This window comes from Nothobranchius furzeri, chromosome 2 (assembly GCF_043380555.1).
Source record: "Nothobranchius furzeri strain GRZ-AD chromosome 2, NfurGRZ-RIMD1, whole genome shotgun sequence".
In the NCBI taxonomy this organism is placed as follows: domain Eukaryota; kingdom Metazoa; phylum Chordata; class Actinopteri; order Cyprinodontiformes; family Nothobranchiidae; genus Nothobranchius; species Nothobranchius furzeri.
This window is the reverse complement of record NC_091742.1, coordinates 62,983,490-63,008,109: the sequence shown is the minus strand read 5'-3', so window position 1 is coordinate 63,008,109 and position 24,620 is coordinate 62,983,490. Positions and strand designations below refer to the sequence as shown.

Sequence of the window (24,620 nt, the reverse complement as noted above, 5' to 3'; positions counted from 1 at the left end):
CATGAAAGCATTTAAACATGAATCCATCTGACGTCGCCTTTAACCCACCTAGGACCTCCAGCCGGCACTCTGCCTGCTTGGTTCCACACTCGCTCAGGAGCTTACAAACATAAAGCCCAGAGTCAGACTTCTGGGCTGAGCTGATTCTCATCTCAAAGGAGCCATCTTCAGCCTCTCTCACAGTGAAACGACCTCCCGTTCTCACCGTAGCGGAGTCCTTCAGCCTGGACAACACAAAGAGGCTGTCACCATCACTTATAGCCGGCTGTGAGAAGCGACCTTCATTTGAATTAAAGCTTTGGGCATCTCATAAAACCATCAGGATGGAACGCTGTCTCACCACAACACCGTGGGTTTGGGCTGCCCTCTGACTTTAGCTGATAAAACCACATCCTGGCCCTCAGTTACTCCCTGGTCGAATGGCGTCACCTTTACGGAATCAACACATGGTTACCCGAAAATCTGATTAGACATTAATATAAAAACAAACACATGGAAAACAACCACGGCACATTTTTATTTTCCGCTGTTTTAGCGATCCGAGCCCAGGCATCCCGAGCCACAGCTCCTTCCGCAGGATCCAAAGGTGTAGAGAGAACATCTCTAGGGAGTGATGGATCCACCTGGGGTCTTCTAATTATGAGACATCCCTGGAAAACCTCCAGAAGTCCTGGGTTCATTCTTTTTGATGAGGAGGATTAGCAGCTCTGTTCAGAGCTCCTCCCAGATGATGGAGCCGATCACCTCATCTCGCTCATCCTACAGAGGACACGAGCTTCAGCCACTCATATCCAGGATTTTGAGCATGATCCAGATCTTTTGACATTAGAAGGGGTAGGATGTGGACACTACTATCACTGCAGATGAAGATCTGCTCCACTGGTGTATTAACAACAAACGGCAAACCAGAATGCTCCTTTTAAAGGCGAGGTTGGGTCGATCACACCGTCCTTTCCAAACATCCAAGAGTAGACGTTTACACTGTCCAGTCCCCCTGGGTGCTTTTAAATTCTTATTTATTCTTAAGAATTGGAAGAAATTAGAGTTTAGGAAAATTGTCTTTTTTTTTTGTATTTTATTCTATTTCAGGTCTGTTTCTTAGTTAAAATCCTACAAATGTTAAAGCTAGCCTTCTAAAACTGGACAAAGCTACTGAGGGAGCACCGCAGCCTCCACTTTGACAGTAGCTGATCCATGAAGCTTCTTACTAACATCTGCTTTCTCTTTTTCTGCATCTATTTCAGTATTATTGTCCTCATTATTATTATAAAATAAAATGGAGGTAAACCCTCCAAATTCCAGAACAACGAACATTAGCAAGAATAAAAAAAGCAGCTCTAGATGGTTGTATTAACCCTTTGATGCATAATGGTCACTACAGTGGACAGGTACTCAAAAGTGTTATTTATTTATTTTTGCTATTAAGCACAGCTGTTGAAGACTTTATTGCATGTGAGCCCCTCCATTTGGACTTCAGTAAGGCAAGCCAACATATATCATGTTCAGATTGCACGCTGTCCACTGAGATGGACATGTAATAAAGTATTTGTAAATTAACAAAATGTTACAAAAAATATTTGTTGAAATTTGTTTAATTCACACCTAAAGATGAATGAAAAAAATTGTTTAAAAAATCATGGTTGAAGATCTCATAATTCATGCATCAGAGGGTTAATCATTCTTTCTTACCTGAAAGGATGGAGGTTCTTTAAAGTGAAGACCTGGACTCAGAGACGACGAGCCTCCGACCTCCATCGCCTCCTCCTGAGGGCTGAGATTCTCCTCATCCGACTGGACCGGACTGCTCACTTCCACAGATACAGCTGGTTTTCCATGTCGAAGGTGGATTGGCTCTGGTGGAACAGTGTCAAATGAACACAAGTAAAATCCAACCGCTTGAAATTTTCAGCAAAACTTTAAAATTTAAAAGTATAAAAAGTCTGATGGGACGAGCAACAATGCACCTCTGGTTCAAACATACAATGAAAGGCACGCAGGAATGATTTTGTCTGTGTTATTGCGTGTTTTCAAGAGCAAAATATCACACACCACCGGTAGGATCTGAACAAACTCTCAGTGATGTGTCTGGGTAAATGTTGGAGTTCTACTAAATGTAAGATCGCCACTACAGTTTAAGAAGTAAAACATGGGTATAAATTAGGCAATTTAATGAATATTGACGTCGAATCAGAAACATTCATAATCGTAGTCCGATAGCTAGGTTTTTTTTATTGCATCTTTGGATATAGTGTCATGGTCTGCCTCTGCCCCTTTCTTCATGTGTCTCCTGGTGTCCTCCATCCCTCTCTAGATTCCCCTTTGTGTCTCTTAGCGCCCTCATGTGTCCTTTGTCTGCGTTTCAGTTAGGTGTCTTATGTTGTAAAGTCAATTCCTCCCAGGTCCCGTGCCATTCCCCTGCTCAGTGTTTGTATGTATGTGTTTGTGTGAGTCCTTCCCTCAGTTTTAGGTTAAGGCCCTGTCCACACGTAGCCGGGGATCTGCCAAAACGTAGATATTTTTCTACGTTTTGGCCTGTCATCCACACGAAAACAGAGTTTTTTCACACGAAAACGGATCTTTTTAAAAACTCCGGCCAAAGTGAAGATCTGCGTTTTCTCCGTTTTGGGTGTCTGCGTGTGGACGGACAGAACCGGAGTTTTAAGGTCCGCAACGTCACTTTCCGCGACAAAAAAAAATGCTGACATCACGTGTGCGACCTGTGTTTATACTAGCCGACAGCATGGATGCCCTCAGAGCTGCGCACGCTTTATCAATTGTCCAAGCGCTTTTTGCTTGTTTGTTTTTGCAAGCGGAATTACTGCTCCTTGCGGAAGACCACAGACGAAGGACGAGGTTAAGAACGGGGGAAGTACTGCCACCTACAGGTCTGGCATGTCCTTAACAACGTATTTATCCGGGTACGTGTGGACAGAGTTTTCTTTTAAAACGAGGTGGTGTGGATGCAAGTTTTTGGAGGGGCGGATATTCATTTAAAAAAAACGGCTACGTGTGGACTAGGCCTTAGTTTTGGGTTTGAGGTTATCTGCCCTCCATTGGTTCTGTTTCCCCCATTTAGATAATTGGTGTCACCTGCCTTCCCTCCAGCCCTCACTCCACACACCTGTTTCCTGTTTCCTTAAATGTTCTCCCTGTGTACTTAAGCCCTGTCTTGTCTCTGTTTGGTGTCAGTCTATTGTTTGTATGTTGTCAGCGTTTGTCCGTGCTCAGTGTGAGCTTATTGGTCTCCAGGTTTTTGGTTCTCTGAGCTTTGGGAGTCCTGTGCTCCTGGACTTTTTGGACTATGGCTCGCTGCCTTGGATTTATTTCTGCTCATTTATCCTGCAAATAAAATGATTTTTACTTTGAACCAACTTCTGCCTCGTGTCATCCTGGGGTACTGCATTTTGGGTCCAAACATCCCCAAATCGTGACATATAGTCACCCAGGTCACGGTAATCTAAAGGCGTTTGAATGACGGCAACTGGACTTCTTTGGTTTGGTTTCTTGAAGACGTTTCTTCAGAGTTCATTCTTATCCAAGGAACTTTCATTTCTGACTGGAATGCAGGAGAATCTACAGCCGCAGAAGCACCATCATCCCATATGTGACAAGAGTCTCAGAGAAACAAAGAAGAATTTTCTCCAAACAAACAGACAGAAATCGGTCCATCCAAACAGAAGCTTAGTGGCGTCGTTTATACAATCCAATGTAGTGAGGACTATCCAGATCTTTACATCGGGGAAACTAAGCAGTTACACAAGCGCATGGCACAACACAGGAGACCGCTTCAGGTCATGACTGCAGTCCACCTACACCTGAAGGACAAGGGTCACACCTCTGAATATGACAAAGTACACATTCTGGACAGAGAAGATCGATGGTTTGAGAGAGGAGTAAAAGAAGCCATCTACGTCAAACGTGAAAAACATGCATTAAATAGAGGAGGAGGACTTAGATTTCTCTATTCCGACACCTATAATGCAGCTTTGAAACTTTTTCAAACCAGTTTCAGTCCAGGTCACACCCTCCTGCATCTAATCCAAACAACCATTCCAACACAATAGGACATAATGACATAAACAACTCATCAGGGGTTAGGGAGAAAGGGTATTCATAGGTAGTTTCAGCTCGTTAAACGACAGCTACAGCTTATAAACGACTCTCCCGTATTCATGTCAGAACTGACAAAGCTCCTCGGATGAGAAGAGAAACGTCTTCAAGAAACCAAAGAAGTCCCGTTGCCTTCGTTTGAACCCTTTGGATTATTTTTTTAAGAATGAACCAAAACGCCATAATTTCTCTACATGAAATAGCTTAAAGCATCGAAAGGTGGGCTTTTAATTTTGTATCAATAAAACATAAAGTGAAAATAACATCAAATCTTTATTTAGAAGCTTATGAAACGTTTCACTGAGTCACGTGTGCACAGGAGAGTAGAGACTTCTCTGAAGTGACTTTAGCTGCACAGATTACAGGTTCATCTCATAATCCCTGAACCAATCATTCACTTATTCCCTTGAGAGGAAAACCTGTTGTAACTCAAAGCTCAGTTTTTTGCAGTTAAATTTGATTTTCCGAGAAAAAAAAATCTAATTACGTTTCTTGTTTTTATGTTTTTTCGCATTTCGGTTAAAAAACTGGAATAAGCAGAAAACAAAGTGGCAACAGCCTGAAAAAATAAACAGAAACTAAAGATCCAAACACCAATGAAACATATGCAAGTAAACCTTTTAGCAGCTGAAGATGCTCCAAGATGTAGCTGAATTTAAAGTTTTGTTCACATTACAAAATACATTTTGTAGGTGGATATTTTAGCTGACTTAAAAAAAAGGTTGTAAGGAATCCAAACCTACCTAAGCTCACATCTCTGCACGGCGTCTCACCGGGGGAATAAATCCCACGAGTGTTTATATAAACCTCCAACTCTTACACAACCTCCCTTTTCAGATTCATCCTCGCGTCCAGATTATCTAACACCAGAACCGTCGGTGGCGTAGACCAAAAAAATGCCAAATGTCTTTCAAGTTTATTCAAATTTTGGTGATTTTTCTCAACTCTCCCTTAGAGAGATGACATAAGAAATGCTTCAGATGTGACGCCTCACACAATCCCACCACATTCAGACATCTCTCAGCCTCTGGGTGTGAAACCTCAGCTGATGAAAAACTTGATGACTGCGGCGGTAATCTCACGCGGGGTAAGGGGGACGTAAAGCAGGCCGAAATCATCCGACAGAGCAACAGGGTGGCTAAAAATACCCCTGCGAGTCAGACTTGGGTGGCCTAATAAGGCAGTGGAGGCCTGGAGATGCAGCTCGCTCACATTTGTTGGCAAAAGTTGCATTTAAACAAGAGCTGTATCAACGCTCACCTGGAGCGGCACAAGCTCTTTTAGCTTTGTTTAAATAACTAGAACCTTTTACTTCTTCAAAAGGACCCGATTTTTGTTTACTCCTGACTTTGAATGTCAAAGCTGCCTTTAAGTCTCAGGAGACCTTTTCTGTGACAGGGTGGGTTTTAAAGTCACACCAGGGGGAGGAGGACGGATCAGTGCCTTCAAGAATTAAAGGGTTGCCATGGCAACTGTTGCTTCCAGAATCCCGGGATGGGATGCTTTTGTTAGACAGAATGTCAGACGGAGGACGGCTGGCAACAGATTTAACGAGTTGACGTGTTTCAAAGACTCACAGTTCAGAGCGCCATAATTATTATTGTTGTTATTATTATTATTTGTTTGTTTGTTTTTACTCGCTGCAGCTTAGAAAATTATACATCAACATGCTCACAGGGGTGGACTGAGACGATAGCCTCCTTCCCATTAGACGCAAATGCGGCATGTAGCGTAAGAGAGACGTTTCACCTATGAGCTCCTTTTTGACCGGGAGCGATTCTGATGCAAGACAGGAACCAAAGCGTTCCACACAGCTGATCACACGAGTTTAATCACGGGAGGATTGCAACATCATTGATCCACTCACACACACACATTCACACACTGGTAGTGATGAGCTACACTGTAGCCACAGCTGCCCTGGGGTGCACTGACAGAGGTGAGACTTTCCAAACGCAGACGCCACCGGTCCCTCCGACCCCCACAGCAGGCAAGGTGGATCAAGTGTCTTGCACATGGACACAACAACGGTCTGGTGAGAGCAGGGATCAAACCTGCAACCTTCCGATTTCTGGACAACCCGCTCTACCTCCTGAGCCACTGCTGATCCTATGTACTGCGTGTGACTTTAATTTTGACAGATAACTGGACGTTTTACACTGATTTCCTGATTTAAACCACAGCGTTTGATGTGCTATGGAAACGTAGCGCATAAAAAATACACTCAAAATGTATTGATAGCATCCCCTTCGCTTGTGGGACGCGTCAAAAACGTTACACTTTGCTGCAGATAAAAAGGAAACGGTTCACTGTGACAGAGGCTAAATGCCGCGACGTACGTTCTGCAGCCGTTTGGTGACGCTTTCACATCCGGTGCAAAGGAGGTTTCAACCTCTCTGAGGGGGTAGGAGGAAGCTGACTGTTGCTGAATAGCAGAGGTGTGACCAAGTCACTGCTTTGCAAGTCACAAGTAAGTCACAAGTCTTTCCAGTCAAGTCTCGAGTCAAGTCCAAGTCAAAGACAACCAAGTAAATGTCAAGTCGAAAGTCAATGATGTAGAAGTCCAAGTCCTTAACTTTGAATTTTCAAGTCATAAACCAAGTCAACTTTCCAACTTCAATTAATTGACAATGACAATAAATAAATTCCAGAGTAAAAGCTTCTTAAAGCTTCATTTATTTGCTCAAACAAACAGAAAGTTAAACTGAAACTTATTCTAAACAAAGTGCTGCTGCCTTTAGCAGTAAATCAAACCCAGAAGCAAGAATGGTTTATGATTTTTGTCCATGTTGTGCCACTTTTGTGCTAAAATATCAAATATGCTCAAGTCATCATCAAGTCAACAGAAGCAAGTCGATTCACGTCGCAAGTCATTGGCGTTGAAGTCCGAGTCAAGTCGTAAGTCTTTATAGATTTTATCAAGTCAAGTCAGAAGTCATTAAAAAAATGACTCGAGTCTGACTCGAGTCCAAGTCATGTGACTCGAGTTCACACCTCTGCTGAATAATGATGCAGCAATTGCTGTAATGTGGATAAAATTTGCCCATAAAGCTGTTGTAATTTCCCCCACAAAAAAACAAGATTTCATTGCAACCAGTGATGAGGCCCCGCCCCCTTTGGAACTCTATACACCAGGTAGAATTCACAGTAGAATCAGGTCACTAAACATGGGACTTTACACGCCTGAACTGTTGTTAAACAAGTATAAGATGGCTGTTTCTTAAAAAGATCAGTGATAAAATGTTTTTTTTTTTAACTTTAAGCTAATGCTTGTTGAGTTAGAAAGTTGACCAGTTTCATATGTGCAGGGCTGCCAACTTTTGAACATATGAATGCGTGGGAGCATGGGGGGTGGGGGTGCGTACCACTTCACCCTGTTCACTGAGTGGAGGGTGGGGGGCAGGTTGATTAATCAGCGTGAGATATTGAAGGTGTGGCGTGAGAGCGTGTGAAGAGGGCCAAATGTGTGTGAGAGTTGGTGGCAGCCCTGTAATTGACGCAACTCTGCAGCTTCCTGCTAACCAAAAACCACACTGTTATAGGTGGCACTGTTAGCTGTAACGCTAGCAGTTATCATTTTCAGTTCACGAATTGTCAATAAAAAGCACAAAACGAAGAAATAGAAGAAGCTTGCTTTTTCTGTTGGCATCATGGTGGAGCATGAACGTAAAAGTAAGAGGGTAATGTCTTTGAAGGTGAAGCAAAGAGTTAAAACAAGAGTGAACATTGAAGTGGTCTATGCTAGTTTGAGGAAGTTAAAGGAGGCTTAATCAGGGGGTGTTTCTCAATGCCTATATGTCTTGGCCCCGCCCCAGTTGCCTAGGAGATTTGTCATCATGAACCTCCAAGACGGGTTCCAATGTTCATGTTCTACCGATGCCTGTGTTCTCCGTTTGTTAGCCGTTTAGCTAGCTGAACGAGGATACACGGGAGGTGTCTTGTAGCCTAGCCTTGGTAAAAAATTACCCAGAATACACCGCGGTATTTTCAAAAGGACGGCGGATCCGAAGCCGGCAGCTACTTCGGGGGGAAATTTCTGTTTAAAAGTAAGTCAGCTAATTTAAAATATTTTTTTAGATACAAAGAAGTTATCTATGGTTGGTTAGTTGTTTGGTAGTTGCGGCTTTGGTGGATAGCAGGTAGTAACTCGCTTATATTTTTAATTTAAACATATACACGATCTAAAAAGCAAAAGTCTCATTCTATATTTATATTGAAACTTATACGTATAAAATACAACGTTGTTTCCCGTGTCATGTGACGTTACGTGACCGCCGTGGAAGCCGCGGTCACGTGATGCAAGTCTGTTTCATTTAATCGTTTTCTTTGACCAAGGAAGGACAGTGTCCTCGTAAGCAAGGCGCCTGGCCTCGCAAGACATCGCCTCACAAGGCCAGGCGCCTTGACATGGACTGATGACCTAGCATTGTTGCTACAGGACGCGTAAGTAATCATTTTTTGTCCAACAGTGTGGCTCTTTTTACCTCATGGTTTATTTTTGCATTAGCTGGCTCATGTTAGCTCGTTGTTAGCGCTAGCCACAGCAGGGTTGTTTACGACAGTTGTTATTGCACTTTCAACCGGGTGGAGGAGCAGAAAACAGCTCAGTGTTACTTTAACGTTAATTTATGTTTATCTGTCAAATAAAAATAAACATATAAAAATTCAGTTGTAAGAAGTGAAATTTATTAGTGCTCCTACTCGATTTGAAAATTCCAGTACTGGTGCATCCCTAAAGGTAACTCTAATGAACCAATGTCAGCATTCACACCAACACATGTTTCTTTCAGTTTAGATTTTTACAGTAATTATTTGAATTGTCGTAACTTAAATATCCTTTCCACGTGTGTCTGAATCAGACTCACCTGACTGAATGTAGACGGCGGCGCTGCAGGACGCGCTCCCTGCTGCGTTGACAGCTGTGACGCAGTACGATCCCGCATTGTGCCGCCTCATCTCCTTTATCACCAGGCTGTGCTGCTTGCCCTCAGACTTAACAACATAGAAGGCATCGCTCCGTAGCGCCACATTATTCTTCCTCCATGTCACTGAGGGAAAAAAGGAGAAGAAAATGCGAAAACGTGCTGCAGAGTGATGCTCTTTGAATGAGGCTCTTTGTTTTGGTCTCTGCAGCTTTGACACACAGATTTTTATAAATATTCATGCTCTCATTGGGATTCCTGCTGGGAGAAGTCACTTTAGAAAGTCCTCTCGCTAAAATCCAATGAGGGAACATTCTTTAAAGGAACAAAACACTGAAAATTTATTTAAACAGAAAAGCCTAACAATTGGATCTGGCACCTGTAGGAGCCGGGCTGCCGGCGATGATGCATGTCAGCGTGATCTCAGAGCCACATGAGGCTGTGGTGTCCTGGAGAGGCTTCTCAAACACGGGGCCCTCCACTGGCTCCTCATCAGCCGACATGCAGGAGTCATCAGATGATCCACCTGAACAAAACAGAGTTTAGCTAAAGCTAAAATGAGAAGCTTCAATGAGCTCGAGCTGTTTTATTTTAATCTAATCAATTCTCTTTTTTAATTCAGGCTCCTATCATCTCTTACCTTCCCCTGGAGATTTGGACTGTTTCGGGACACCTTTTCTGGTTTTGCGAACTCTTTCATCCGTTCTCTTGCTCTTGTTTGCACCACGGTCCTCTGCCATGTGCTCATCCTCCACTAGGATTGTGGGAGTGTTCGCTTGCAAGGCCGCCTCTGCCCTTCTCTTTTTTAGCACAGGGCTGACTGATGGAGCAGGAGACGGGGTCCTTCGTGATGGTTTGGATTGTTCGGTTCCGGTAACTGGGGAAGCTCGTTCCTCTGGTTTGTTTTCCGTCTTGTCTGTTTCTGGGCGTGTTCCCAGATGTTCTGATGTTTTGCTGGATTCATAAACCAAAACAATTATAGCACATGTTAGATTTTTAAAGTGAAAGTAAAAAAACCACACATATTGGTGCAATCATGTACGTGGCACCTGTTGAAGCTTGTCCTTGTTGCTGTTGGTTCTCCTGGTAACTGTTTAACGGGTGCCGTTTCCACAGTAACAACGTTTTTCCCTCGCCACGAAGAGTCGTCCACCATCAGCGTCATGCTATCCTTTTCAGGCTTGCTCCTTTGATTCCCTGAACCTCTGCCTCCAACTCTCCCTTCCTCCAGAGCTCGCTCCCTCGCCTCTAACTTCTGCACCACTTGGCGAGGAATGGGCTCAACTTTCCCAGGTTTCAGACAGTCTTTCTGAGACAGCTGCTCAGTAGAAAAGGCCTTCTTCAAGCTCGACTTCCCTACAAGCTTCTTGATTCTCTGGAGCTCCTCTGCAAACTTGTTCTGGTAGTTCTGAACCCTCTGAGAGTAACTCGTCTGGTCTTCCAGGGAGGAAGCCCGTTGTTGAAATGCTGCCCTCTTTTGGGATACACCCACCTCTTTGACTCCTATCTTCCCTCCACTGTTATCCAAGTTACTGGAAACTGTTCCACCTGGGAGATCCACACTCCTCCTTCTCTCCTCAAAAGCCCGAACCTTGTCGAAGATTTTAGGTCCTGCACGAGCCATTTTGGGCGTCATGATGTTGTCACCGCCAGATGACTGGGGGTTCTTACAATCTTGTTGGTCTGAAGATTTTGCTTCATCGTGCTCTTGTTTTTGAGGACTGATCTTCTTTTTACCTACAACCAAAGGTGGCTGAGAAGAGGGGTCTCCAGAGGACAGCCTCAGAGATTCATTACCAGTTTGAGTCCTGGAGGAACGAGGATTGAGGGGAAATGGAGGTGTGAGTTTTGAAATCAAGCACAGAAGAAACGCTTCGGAGGAGACCCGTGTCCATTGGGGTGTTCTGCCTAATGATTTCATGCTCACCAAAAAATTCTAGGTGTTCTGTGTCTAATCAAGTGAGCAAAAATAAACAATAACTTAAGACTAGTTTGCTAGAAAACCAAACAATAAGCATAAAGTTGGCTTTACATTCAAATACAAAAAAAATCCCTCATGCCTAAGAGGAACCAATGAGTTTTGCAAACTAGTGGCAACGCTCATGCTAATATCAACCCGGACCAAAGCCAGCAACCCATGCACGCCACCGCAAGCCAACAGAAATATGGCGCTAATCCAAATGTGAGGGGGCTCCTCTGGAAACATGCAGACATTTAAAAAGCAGAATCACCGTTTTAAGAAGTGCTAAATCAGCAGATTATAAATATTTATAGTGTTGACGTTAATGTAAGGTTGTTAGATTGAAACCAAATCACACAGCAATCGAACGAGTCAAAGGAAAGTGTGATCAAAATTAAAATAATGACAATTTAAAAAAAATGTGGAAAACTTGCGTGTTGGATGAAATGTGCAATGTGTGCCAGTTTTCTTTGCAGTTTGGGAATTTGTGTTGAGTCCGTTTGTTCTTTTCCAGGAAATAAAAAGCCATTTGCTATAACGGCATGGAAAATGTTCTCCCTCTGTAGAGGCTGAACATGCTCCCGTAGTAGTCGCTGCCGACAGAAACACTTTCCTCTGACCCTTGCACAGGTCGGGCCAGGTTAGCGTGAGATGCCCGCATAAGGGGTTCCACACCAAGGTGACGAACAGGGGGGGTCCTCTCGATGGGACCCCCGCCGAACGCTTGCCTGGCTGAGTCTGTAGGGTCCAAATGTGGCCCCGGAGGACGAGAACCAAGAGCGCGAAGCTCCCGCTCCACCACAGGGTCGTAGGTCCCAGGGAGGGTGGCCCTGCGATCCGAAGTGTCAGGATTGTAGTCCATCATCCTTCCTCCCTCACCTGCAGAGGGCACAAAGAAGACATGCTTGTCATTGGAGGCCTCTGTGCTACCGTGAACCTCTACCTATCCCAAAACACTCACAGGCAGCCCAGTCCTTGAACCATCTTTTTTGTAGGACTCCCTGTGTGTTTAGTTGTGTTTTTCATTTTATTATATACAACTTAAACCTCACAGTAAAGGCTCAGGGTTTCCAATCATTACAGCAAGAAAATAGTCACCCATCTCCTTTTCTTGGAGTTGGCTTAAACAAAAAAATAATTCATGGTGAAAGGTTTAAATGTGGCATGAAAGTTTTAATTGACAGAAGAAAGTGTTCTGTGTACTTCTATACATTGGGACAGCTCACTGAATCAACATATTCAGGCATTCAGAAAGATGCAGATGATTAATTTTAGTTTTAAGGAGGTTGACTGGCCTACACATAGACATCATCCTGATGGAACACCTTCAGGAGGAACCAGGGTGAGGCCTTCGTGTCCTACTCCTGACCTCACATTCTGGAAGAAGCCTCAGAAATGCCCATTCCTAAATCTTGGACAATGCCTTCCCAGGAGAGCTGAGCGGCTCACTCATCCATGCTTTTACCAGAGCACCAGAATTCCTTGATTTGGTGAGATGTCTCTGTCCTTTTTAGCAAATTAGAATATTTTCATTTGAATATCGTCTCCCCTACAAAGACACTCCTCCATCTGAGAAGTTAGCAACACTGGAAGTCTTGAACTGCTGGAGAATAACGCAGATACAAAATAACGATAGGACCTTCACCAGGAAGAGGATAAACGACTTTCTGATGGTTTTAAACCAGGATATAAAACAGAAAGGGATTTGGAGGGGTTTACTGCTAAGAGAGAGCCTCCTCGCCATCGCAAATCAGCTAATGATTGACGTTTTAGTGACGAGCAACAAAGATAGACATGCTGGAGCAGCAAAAAAAAGAAGAAAAAAAAAGAGCCATCAGCATCTTGGGTCAATGAAGGAAATCCTGAACCAGCAGCAAGCTCGAGAAAAAAAACGTCTGACTGTTTTAGACCGACTCAGAGCACAAGAAAGGAATACACACCCAAATTGAACACACAGTTTTGGTTTGTGTTTTATTTGTTGATTTAGCTCCTGAATCACTACCTGAACAAACAAAACACTCCAATTATCCTTCAGTTTGATAATCTATTACAGGGAAGGGTGAGACGATCCGAACACAAAAGTTGTAGCAGTTGTGGACGAGGGTGTCAATATTTTCAATCCATACCGTCAGACATCTATTTTGCTGGTTAGGGATGGATTGTAGAGCCGTGCTCACTCGGTGAAAACGCTACTCCAATAAATTCAGTTTCAGGGATTGCTTTCTGCCTCCATTGCTAGAAGGAAAATCTCATTAGGCTTCAGAGAATAGGCAATTCAACAAGCGGGCATAAACACTGAAGCAGTCAGAGGAATAAATCTGCTGCACATTCAGGATTAAGTCAAAGACTTCAAATGCTTATTTTGATTAGCGAGCGAGCACACTAAGAAAATTAGCCAGCTGTGATATTAGTTATTGCTCTAACATAAAATAAAGAATAGTGTAATCCGGAGTCTCATTGAGTCTGAAAATCCACAGAAAGGAATCTTTGGATGCACAACTGCAACTTACTAGGTTTTCATCAACAGCCTGAAAATAATCAGTATAAATCAAAGTCATGAAGTTCTTTGCACAAAATCACACAAAGAGGTCTCAGCAGTTTTCTTGACATTTTCAGTACCTTCCAGAATGAGCCGTTTTATGAGTGGCTTTGTCACTTTAATGCAAGAAAGCAGTTGCTGGCCATGCCCACCCACCCCCTAATAGGAAGCCTAAGTCACTTCCGGACCACGGGTCCCCGGAAGAACGAAAAAAAAGAACGCAAGTCACCGGGGCTAAAAACGCTATTTTTCTAATTCCGCTTGTTTTGTGCCATGGATATCACACATGATGTCCGTAAATTTTAAAGACACATTTTGATACCAAGAGCGTGCTTATTTTTGAATGGGTGGGGAGGAACGATATTGTAGGTTTTGTGTGAAAATAAGTCTCCACGCCCAGCAGCCAGGCTCCACCAGTAGCCTCCACGCCCAGCAGCCAGGCTCACCAGCAGCCTCCAGGCCCAGCAGCCAGGCTCCACCAGCAGCCTCCAGGCCCAGCAGCCAGGCTCCACCAGCAGCCTCCTGGCCCAGCAGCCAGGCTCCACCAGCAGCCTTCAGGCCCAGCAGCCAGGCTCCACCAGCAGCCTCCTGGCCCAGCAGCCAGGCTCCACCAGCAGCCTTCAGGCCCAGCAGCCAGGCTCTACCATCAGCCTTCAGGCCCAGCAGCCAGGCTCCACCATCAGCCTCCACGCCCAGCAGCCAGGCTCCACCAGTAGCCTCCACGCCCAGCAGCCAGGCTCACCAGCAGCCTCAAGGCCCAGCAGCCAGGCTCCACCAGTAGCCTCCACGCCCAGCAGCCAGGCTCCACCAGTAGCCTCCACGCCCAGCAGCCAGGCTCCACCAGTAGCCTCCACGCCCAGCAGCCAGGCTCCACCAGTAGCCTCCACGCCCAGCAGCCAGGCTCCACCAGTAGCCTCCACGCCCAGCAGCCAGGCTCACCAGCAGCCTCCAGGCCCAGCAGCCAGGCTCCACCAACAGCCTCCACGCCCAGCAGCCAGGCTCCACCAGTAGCCTCCACGCCCAGCAGCCAGGCTCACCAGCAGCCTCCACGCCCAGCAGCCAGGCTCCACCAACAGCCTCCAGGCCCAGCAGCCAGGCTCCACCAGCAGCCTCCACGCCCAGCAGCCAGGCTCCACCAACAGCCTCCAGGCACAGTAGCCAGGTTCCACCATCACCTCAATACCAGCCACCTGATCCAACAATCAGGCTCAGCCTGGGGCTCCAGGCTCCAGATTCACCGGCAACCAGGACTGAGAGAGAGGTAAGCCTAATACAATGGCCCCTCCCAGAAAAACAGAGAAACTCGAGGAAGATATGGAGGAAATTAAAAAAATCATTGAATTTTATGTCAGCCGAGCTGTCTAAGCTAACAGTACAACAGGATCAACTACTGTCATTAATGGATGAGGTTAAGACACTGAAATTCAAGCTTGCAGAAAAGGACAAGAAGATCATGGTATTGGAACAGAGGGTGGATGAACTGGAGCAGTATACCAGAAGGGATGACTTGGTGATAACTGGTTTGGAAACTAGACATAGGACTTATGCCACAGTTACTGGAGATAGAAACACAACTGAGGATGCTCCACAGGAAGAACTCCAGTCACTAGAACAACAAGTGTTGAGCTTCTTGCACAGTAAGAACATTCATATCCAAAGTGATGCAATATCAATCTGTCATACCCTTCCGAGAAAGGCAGACAAATTAAAACCAGTCATCATAGTGCGATTTACCAGTAGGAAGTACAGAAATGAGTTGTTGAGGCAAGCAAAAAAAACTGAAAGGTACAAATGTGTACATAAATGAACACCTGACGAAAAAGAATGAAACAATAGCCAAAGAAGCAAGGGTGCTGAGGAAACAAAAAAAAAATCACAGCCACGTGGACAAGAAATGGTGTTGTATGGATCAGAGAGCAAGAAGGTCTAAATGCAAAAATGATCAAAGAGTTGAAAGATCTGGAAGTGTTGCAGGGTAAAAGATGATTTATTGTGTAGCACTGACTAAATAATGGATAGTGGAAACAGTTTAACAATGGATATGGAAGTACAAATGAATTCATAAAGAATAAATGGATTCCCATGAGAAAATATATGAACTTGACAGTAAAATAGACGAAAGTTTATTTGAGTTAAATATAAATAGTAATTATTATGCAGAAGATCAGCTAAATAGTGGGTTAACTAACAATGATTCATTATCAATCATACACATAAACAGTAGAAGTTTAGTTTCCAAGATGTCAACAATAAAGGACTATTTAGGTAAATTTAAAAGTAAATTCAAAGTCATTGCCATTACTGAGACTTGGCTTTATGATGAAAGGATGACTGAAGTACAAATAGAAGGGTATGAACTTCATTTTGTAAATAGAATAAATAAAAGGGGTGGTGGTGTTGCCCTGTACATTAACAATGATTTAAAATGTAAATTAGATAAGAAAATGACTATGATGGAAGATAATGTTATGGAAATGGTAATAGTAGAAATTATCAACGACACATCAAAAAATATAATGATCAGTTGTGTATATAGAGCACCCGGTTCTTGCATCAGGTCATTTACAGATAAAATAAATGAGTTTGTGGATCATATTAAAAACAAAACATTGTTTATGTGTGGGGACTTTAACATTAACTTAGAACATCCTGTGGCTCTTAGAACATCAAGTGATTTTTTTGATATGATATATAGTTTAGGTTTGGTGCCTTTGATAAACAAACCTACCAGGATCACAACCCAAAGTGCAACAATAATTGATGATATATTCACTAATAGAAAGGAGGACGTTGTTAAAACTGGGATATTGATGACAGATATTAGTGATCCTTTACCTATTTTCGTAGTGTCTAAATATCACAATAACAATAACAATATCATAAAACATAATTTTATTAATTATAAAAGAAATAAATCAGTTAAAGCCCTGGAGGACCTAAATAAAGATCTTAAAATGCAGAACTGGACGGAAGTCTATGTCAGTGATGTGAACAATGCATATACATCCTTCATGAAAATACTGCTGAAATCGTTTAACAGTAGTTGTAAATTAATTAAAATAACAGGTAAAAGGGACAACCAACCATGGATGACTAATGGAATTAAAAATGCATGTGCCAAAAAAAAATTGTCTGTATATGAGATTCTTAAAGTTACAAACAAAGGAAGCCGAAGACAGACATAAAAAATATAAAAATAAATTAGTAACAATAATTAGAAAACAGAAGAAAGAGTACTATGGTGAGCTATTGAATAAGAACAAAGACAACATCAAGACTACGTGGGGAATAATAAATAATGTGATTAACAGAGATAATACAAATGCAAGACTCCCAAACTACTTTGTAAAGGACAAAGACATTTATGAAGTTAAAGAAATTTCTAATGAATTCAATGATTTTTTTTATAAATGTAGGAGGGAGTCTGGTGGAAAGCAAACCAATAATTCACGATACAATGAATACAATACCTAGAAATGTCAATAGTATTCTCCTTGACAAAGTAGATCAAGAAGAAATAAGAAACATTGTAAAAAACTGGGGAAGCAAAAGATCAACTGATTGTAATGATCTGGACATGGTGACTGTAAAAGCTATAATTGAATCTGTTATTAAACCATTCACTTACATCTGTAATCTGTTACTTGTTACAGGAGTCTTCCCTGATTTAATGAAAATTGCCAAGGTGGTTCCATTATTTAAGAGCGGTGATAAACAGAGTTTCACTAATTACAGGCCAGTGTCACTGCTTCCACAGTTTTCCAAAATATTAGAAAAAGTGTTTGCATTAAGGTTGGACAAATTCATTGACGAAAATTCAATTTTAAATCATGAACAGTATGGCTTTAGGACCAAACATTCAACAGCAATGGCAGTTATGGATTTAGTAGATAAAATTTCATCAGCAATTGACAATAAAAACCATTTCATTAGTGTTTTTATTGACTTAAAAAAGGCATTTGATGTCATTGATCATTCAAGGTTACTTCTTAAATTACAACGCTATGGAATAAGAGGGGTGGCGCATCAATGGGTTAATAGTTATTTACGCAATAGAAAACAGTTTGTTCAAATAAATAATGCTAAATCTGAATTAAAAGATATTTATTATGGTGTGCCACAAGGGTCAGTCCTCGGACCTAAACTGTTCATATTGTTTATTAATGACCTGGTAAATGTGTCGAATTTACTTGGCACAGTTTTATTTGCGGATGATACTACATTGTTTTATTCAGGATTAAATATACATGAAGTAACGCAAGTGATAAACAGTGAATTGATTAAAGTTAAAAAAATGGTTTGATATAAATAGACTGTCACTGAACCTGAACAAAACAAACTATATACTGTTTAATAACAGAAGAAGCTGTGATGTATCTTTAATGATAGATGGAATGGAAATTCAAAGGGTAAAAGAAACCAAATTTCTTGGAGTCATGTTCGATGAGTCTCACGTGGAAATCACATGTAGGTTATATAAAGGGGAAAATTGCCAAAGCCATAGGGGTATTATACAGAGTCAAGTTTCTACTAAATTTATCGGGGTTATTAACATTGTATCACTCACTGATTGAACCATATTTATTTTATTGTTTAGAAATTTGGGGAGCCACTTGCAAAACTTTTACACAACCGTTGTTCATTTTGCAAAAAAGAGCATTGAGAATCATTAATAACAGTAACTATAGAGATCACACTAATCAGTTATTCATTAGATACAAAATACTGAAATTTCCTGACTTGGTAGAGTGGAAAATATTGCAAATAATGTACAGAGCGAATACGAGTAATCTACCAACTAATATTCAGAAAATGTTTCATAAGAGAGTAAGTGGGTACATGTTAAAAGGAACTGATGTCTTTAAGAAACCTAGATTCAGAACCAAAGTTAGGGAATGTAACATTTCTGTAAATGGTGTAAGATTGTAGAATGCCATTAACAAGGAATTTAAAGAATGAACTACACTTGCTATATTAAAAAAATGTATAAAATCTAATGTATTTAGTAATTATGAAAAGGAGAATTATAATGTCAAAGATTAGACCTGAAAATATTAGAAAGTGACTGAGGTTACACTGTGTTTGTTTGGCGGATAATTTTATTTCGTAAAAAGGGGCAGAAATCATAAGATTTTTTCTTCTATCTGCTCCTTTTCATTCAAATGTTTTTTTTTTCAATATGTTAATGTATCCTGTATTTGTTTGTGTTTATTTTATACATTGTGAATGAAATAAAAGATTAAAAAAAAAAAAAAAAGTCCAGGACTACAAATGTGCTACACGAAAGTGACGTCATCGAACCAGACACGGAGAAAACTGAGGGAAAAGGGCTGTAAGTTCAACAAACTTCCCACAGGAGGAAAGAGCCACCATAAATCTGGTCATGTGGTACGGAGCAGCTACGCTAGGGGAGAGGAGATTCTGTGGTGATGTAATATGCAAAGTCCTGACTTCTAGTTTGTAGTCATGCAAATTACTAACTTTTACAAGCTAATAAATCTCAAAGTTTGTGACTGGCATGATCTCATCATTACTTTTCATTTAAATTGCAGTACAACACATGTGTGATCCAGGGCGTAAGGCAAAGCGGATTAGAAAATAGCGTTTTTAGCCTCGTTGACTTGCACTCATTTTTTCGTTCTTCCGGGGACCCGTGATCCGGCCCGTCCTGATAGGCTCATGGGTCTCCATAACAAAGAAAAAAAAGGGAAGTGAACAAAGCTAAAAAAATAAGAGCTGTTTCCTGATCTGCTTTCCCTCATGCCCTAAATCACATATATATTGTACTTCAATTTAAATGAAAAGTAATGATGAGTGAGTCGACTATGTGTTTCGCACACTTTGAGATTTATTTGCTTGTAAAAATTTGTAATTAAAAAGACTACAAATTAGAAGTCGCATATATGATGTCACTGCAGGATCTCTTCTACCGCAGCGTAGCTGCTACTTACCACATGGCCAGATTTACAGTGGGTTTAGACACATTTATTGCTTCCTGCAGAATTCGAAGATCAATAATCTTTTCATTTTTGTGTCTGGTTTGATGTCTATTTGGTGAGACGAACATTTGTAGACCTACACGTCTTTTCACACAAAACCTAAAATTCACCGACATAAAATGTGAAATCCATGGCACGTATCAAATGGGATCAGAAAATAACTTTAATTTGCCCATAGACTCCCATTTTTATTTTATTTTTGGAAGTTGAGGACTCATGATCTGGAAGTAGATGGGCGTGGCCTCGGCTCCCTATAGGCTTCTAACAAGTGATGGGCTCGGAAATTCTGGAGGGGCTCGGAGTAGAGCCGCTTCTCCTTCAGTGAGGGGTAGTTCAATGCTAATTTTCCTTATTGTGACATCACAATATGGGACATTTTTAAACCACTCATGGAGACATTTTCAAGCAGCTCCAGATTTTTTTCTCATTCTGGAAGTTATTGAAAATGTCAAGAATAAATCTGCTGAGATTCTTTGTGTGAGAGGGTTTTGTGCAAAGAACTTCATAGGCACATAGAACTATTGTAAACTGTTGAAAAGACAGTATACCATGACCCCTTTAAGGACTAAACTGTGCAAACTAGATATTTGTAGGACTTGAAAATAAGAAAGGCAAACTGTGTCTCTGGAGAAGCTCATTAAAAATAAACAGCATTTGGTATTTTTAAAGAGAAATAAAACATGTGTTCATTTCTATTCTAACGTGTGAAAATCACAAAGCAGATTCTACGTTTTTCTAGTTCCCGATGGAGCCACACAGCGAACCTTGCTGAAACTAGGGCAGTGTGTCACCTTGCTGCCTCACACCCCGAGGGATTACTACACTCTCCTGTATCAGATTTCATCTAACAAACATTGTGGGCCAAGCTGAAAACAGCCTCCATTAAAACCATCAATCTACATTCTAACATAATTTTGTACAAGTGTGTTTTTGGCAGCAACACTGCTGCTGCTGCAGTAAATCCAGCTGGATGTGACTCAATAAAAATGTTTTAAGAGCAGCTAAAGTTGCTAGTGCTGCACTCTTAAACATATCTTGCAAGTGGTGTTGGCTTGTAGCTGTTATAGTTTGGATTTAAAAATGAAAAAGGCTGAAATGTCAGATGAATAATCTAAGATACAACACCTGGGACTCCTTTCCGTCCAGTTTTGTCCTGGTGCCTCCCGAGCCCCTCTTTGGTTTCCATCTGAGGTTCTGTGGTCTCATCCTCGGTGGTCTCAGAGTCTGGAATAATGTGAAGGAAAACACATCAATTTACACATGATGGATAAAGGACAAACTTCAGGAAAGGATTTTAAATCTTTTTCGACAAAGTTTAAAGCTCTGAGAGGAATAAACGGGGCTGTGTTTGCTCATAGGGGATACATTTGTAGACTAGCTTGTGTCAAAGCAGCTCCTGACTTCAGGAATATGACCTAAGGACCTTAACGTGAGCAGAACCACAACGACACCAGCATAGACGATCAGGGGGTTCATTTAAAGACTAGCTCTCATTTTCAAAAAGACAATCTCAAAGGCCTTACGTCTTTAGTTTTAAATTCATTAGTTTATACATTTTATTTTGAACATAACAAATCTCAATCAGTGAGCTCCAACCCTAGTCCTTGAGATCACTTATCCAGCATGTTTTACTTGTTTCCCTGCTGCAACACACCTGGTTTGGGGGGATTAGCACACTTTTGCAGAGCTTGATGAGCTGCTGAGCTTGTAAATGAATCACAGATTCAGGTGTGCAGGAGCAGGGAAAAAACTAAAGCATGCTGGATGGAGGATGTAGAGCAGGGTTTCTCAACGGGGGCTGTAGCGCCCCCCCAGTGGGCGTTCAGACTATATAAGGGGGCAGTGAAAGTTTTTTGCCCATGAAGGGGACGCTGAGATGCTAATGGTGGGCGCTAACGATGCAGGACATTCATAACAGACAATGGCTCAGAATAAAAAGAAGTGTTGACAGTACAATGTGGACTACCTTCAGTATGGATGTATTCCTTCACCCAGGAATCCACAACTCCCCATGTGCCTGCTTTGTGAACAAGTTTTTTCAAACGACGCAATGAAACCCTCCCGGCTTAAGGAGCACTTGTCCAAAATGCATCCAGACAAAGCTTCAAAGGAACTGAACTATTTTCAGGTAATTAAAGAGAGACACTCTAAAAGAGGTAGCATTAGCAGTATGTTTGCTCGAAGCTCGAATTTACTGGACCGAGGATATTTAGCTTCCTACAATATCTCTTTGCTAATAGCTAAAAAAAATTTATGATACTTTTTATGACATATTTGTATTAAACAGTTTCAAACTCAAGGATGAATTTCTTTATTATTATTTTTTAATTATGATTTTTGTATCAAAAAACTTTCCGTTTCTCTTTCATTGGTGGGCAGTAAAGGATTTCAGCATGACTTAGGGGGGTGTTTAGCTGAAAAAGGTTGAGAAACCCTGATCTAGAGGATCAGGGTTGGGGAGCACTGGTTTCAATCAATCAGACTGCCAGTTGATAAAATAAAATGTCAGAAAAAAAATCAAAATTTTCTTAGAAAATGACAATTCCTGCATTTCAACTTTAGTAAAACAGAACGAAAATATGTTTTATGTGCGATAACATAAACCCTAAACTCTACTGATGTGATGCAAAAAAATCCCACAAAACATGAAAGAACCAAAAATGTGACATGTTCTGTGCTGACAATTCATTTTAAACTTTAGAGAAGTGAAAAAAATTAGAGACCACAAAAAAGATGACAGGACAGAACTTAGTGTAGAAGAGTTTTGATTTAATAATGAAAAAAGAAAAGGATACAAATATAATGCTTGTGTAGAGAAATAAAAGCAAAGTTCCTGAAAGCATATGGATAAGACAACTTCATAATTGAGATGGATGGGTGGATGGATGGTTTTTTGGATGAATGTTGGATGAATGAATGGTTTTTTGGATAAATGTTGGATGGATGGGTGGTTTATTGGATGAATGTTGGATGGATGGATGTATATATGAATGGATGGTTTATTGGATGAATGTTGGATGGATGGGTGGTTTATTGGATGAATGTTGGATGGATGGATGGATGTATATATGGATGGATGGATACATAGATGGATGGTTTATTGGATGAATGTTGGATGGATGGATGGATGGATGGATGTATATATGGATGGATGGATACATAGATGGATGGTTTATTGGATGAATGTTGGATGGATGGATGGTTTATTGGATGAATATTGGATGGATGGGTGGTTTATTGGATGAATGTTGGATGGATGGGTGGTTTATTGGATGGATGGATGGATGGATGCATGGATGGATGGATGGATATATGGATGAATGGATACATAGATGGATGGTTTATTGGATGAATGTTGGATGGATGGATGGTTTATTGGATGAATATTGGATGAATGTTGGATGGATGGGTGGTTTACTGGATGGATGGATGGATGGATGGATGGATGGATATATGGATGAATGGATACATAGATGGATGGTTTATTGGATGAATGTTGGATGGATGGGTGGATGGAAGGATGGAAGGATTATTTATTGGATGAATGTTGGATGTATGTATAAATGGATGGATGTCAGTAAGCAAGCAAGCAAGGAAGGAAGGATGGATAGAAAGAAGGAAGGATGGATGGGGAGGGAGCAGAAGATGATTGAAGACAGACAGGTTTACCATAGCTTTGCTTTCGGCAGGAGCGGAAAACTTCGCTTCCATAGTGGCAGCAAGAGAGGGCAGACGGGATAGCACCGTTACTATGGAAACCAGCATCTCTCTCACCCACACGACCAATCCTCTTCGTACCCATTTAGAGTCTAACACCACCAGCCAAACTGCCGGTCGGCTGACAGAAATGTTTACTGGTTAGAGAGCCTGTGAGGGAGGAGGACGACAACCACAGAACAGGTTGCACCTCATTGCGCCGTACATCAAGTCAAATCCTCATTCCAGAAGCTAATGATAAGCTAACGCTGAAACAGGCAACGTATCGGATGAAGTTTAAAAGCTTGCACTCACAGATATGATTTACTCTGCGATGTAATTACTAGCTACTTGGAGTTTGTGCAGCAGGTTTTGTACAAAATATGACCAAATATTGCACCATAAACCACTCTGAGGATTTTATGCAGAGAAGCTGTAACGATTACAAAAACACTGCTTTGTGGGGGTGGATAACAAAACCCACTTGTACAGCTCAAACAGTAACACACACAAACAAACACGCTACAGCTCTATAGAAACCACCCTAAAGGCTCAACCAAACAGTGAAAGGATGTAGAAGCTCATACTGAGGGACAACACACCATGGGTGAGCCTTCCAAATGTCCGAGTGGAGTGCCCAGTTCTCTGAAACAAGAGGAAACAATGTATTATTCAACAGAAATCACAGTCTCTGGTTTACACAGAACACTGGAAGTGCTAAATCAAATGAAACACCTCTGCTGCCAAATGTGGGATTGGCAGAGATATCCGTCAGTCTGAACAAAGAAATATCGTCTCAGAACTTCAGCAAGGCTGGAGATAAGCTGGGCTGCATGGAATACTCATATTAGAAAGGGATATTTCAGGTATTTGGAAGTGAGTCTATTGGTGAAAGTTGAAATAAATTGTCTTTATTATTGTCTTCCTCTATTCAGAGGAAAGGTGATTGATGAGCTAAAGGCTAGTCCGAGCAAAGGGTTAGGGTTGGTATTTACGTGGAATAAATGATGGAGGTATAGAGTTACATTCATTCTTGGCAATATATTTTGCCACCTTAACCATCTGTCAGTACGGTACACTTCGTTCTCAGGGCAGCTGCTAGCTCATCAGTCCCAAATAAAGATGCACCAGTTCTGGATTTTAGGACTGATATCTGTTCTTGTGGCTCAGAGGGTTTTACTGTATGTAAAAGTGAAATAATACACTAATACTAACTGATCGGTTTTATAAACAGTTAACGAAATTCTTGAGATTCACTGGAAGAGACAAACGGCGAAGATCTGGACTCAGATCTTAAAGCTGCTATAACAAATGTGGAAAACTTTTTAAAAACACTTTTTTTCATGCTTCCCAACAACATTTTAACATATTATAGCTATAAATATATTGTGGAG

At 41.6% G+C, this 24,620-nt stretch overlaps 1 protein-coding gene across 9 annotated transcripts in view; it reads right to left on the bottom strand.

The window, feature by feature from the left end:
- Window positions 1-24,620, bottom strand: part of spega (striated muscle enriched protein kinase a) — a 75,122-nt gene that overhangs the window by 27,848 nt on the left and 22,654 nt on the right. For 4 of the 9 annotated variants that reach the window (XM_054747614.2, XM_054747615.2, XM_070547236.1 and 1 more), the window contains 9 exons: window positions 20,656-20,754; window positions 11,721-11,871; window positions 10,082-10,840; window positions 9,673-9,986; window positions 9,412-9,558; window positions 8,976-9,158; window positions 1,690-1,853; window positions 341-429; window positions 49-224 (listed from right to left, as the gene is read on the bottom strand). In XM_054747614.2, coding sequence (XP_054603589.2) covers window positions 49-224; window positions 341-429; window positions 1,690-1,853; window positions 8,976-9,158; window positions 9,412-9,558; window positions 9,673-9,986; window positions 10,082-10,840; window positions 11,721-11,871; window positions 20,656-20,754 — 2,082 coding nt within the window. Of the gene's footprint in view, window positions 1-48; window positions 225-340; window positions 430-1,689; window positions 1,854-8,975; window positions 9,159-9,411; window positions 9,559-9,672; window positions 9,987-10,081; window positions 10,841-11,720; window positions 11,872-20,655; window positions 20,755-23,199; window positions 23,563-23,828; window positions 23,872-24,620 lie in introns of those variants that run through there. The other 5 variants (XM_054747618.2, XM_054747616.2, XM_054747620.2 and 2 more) reach the window with 5 other exon arrangements.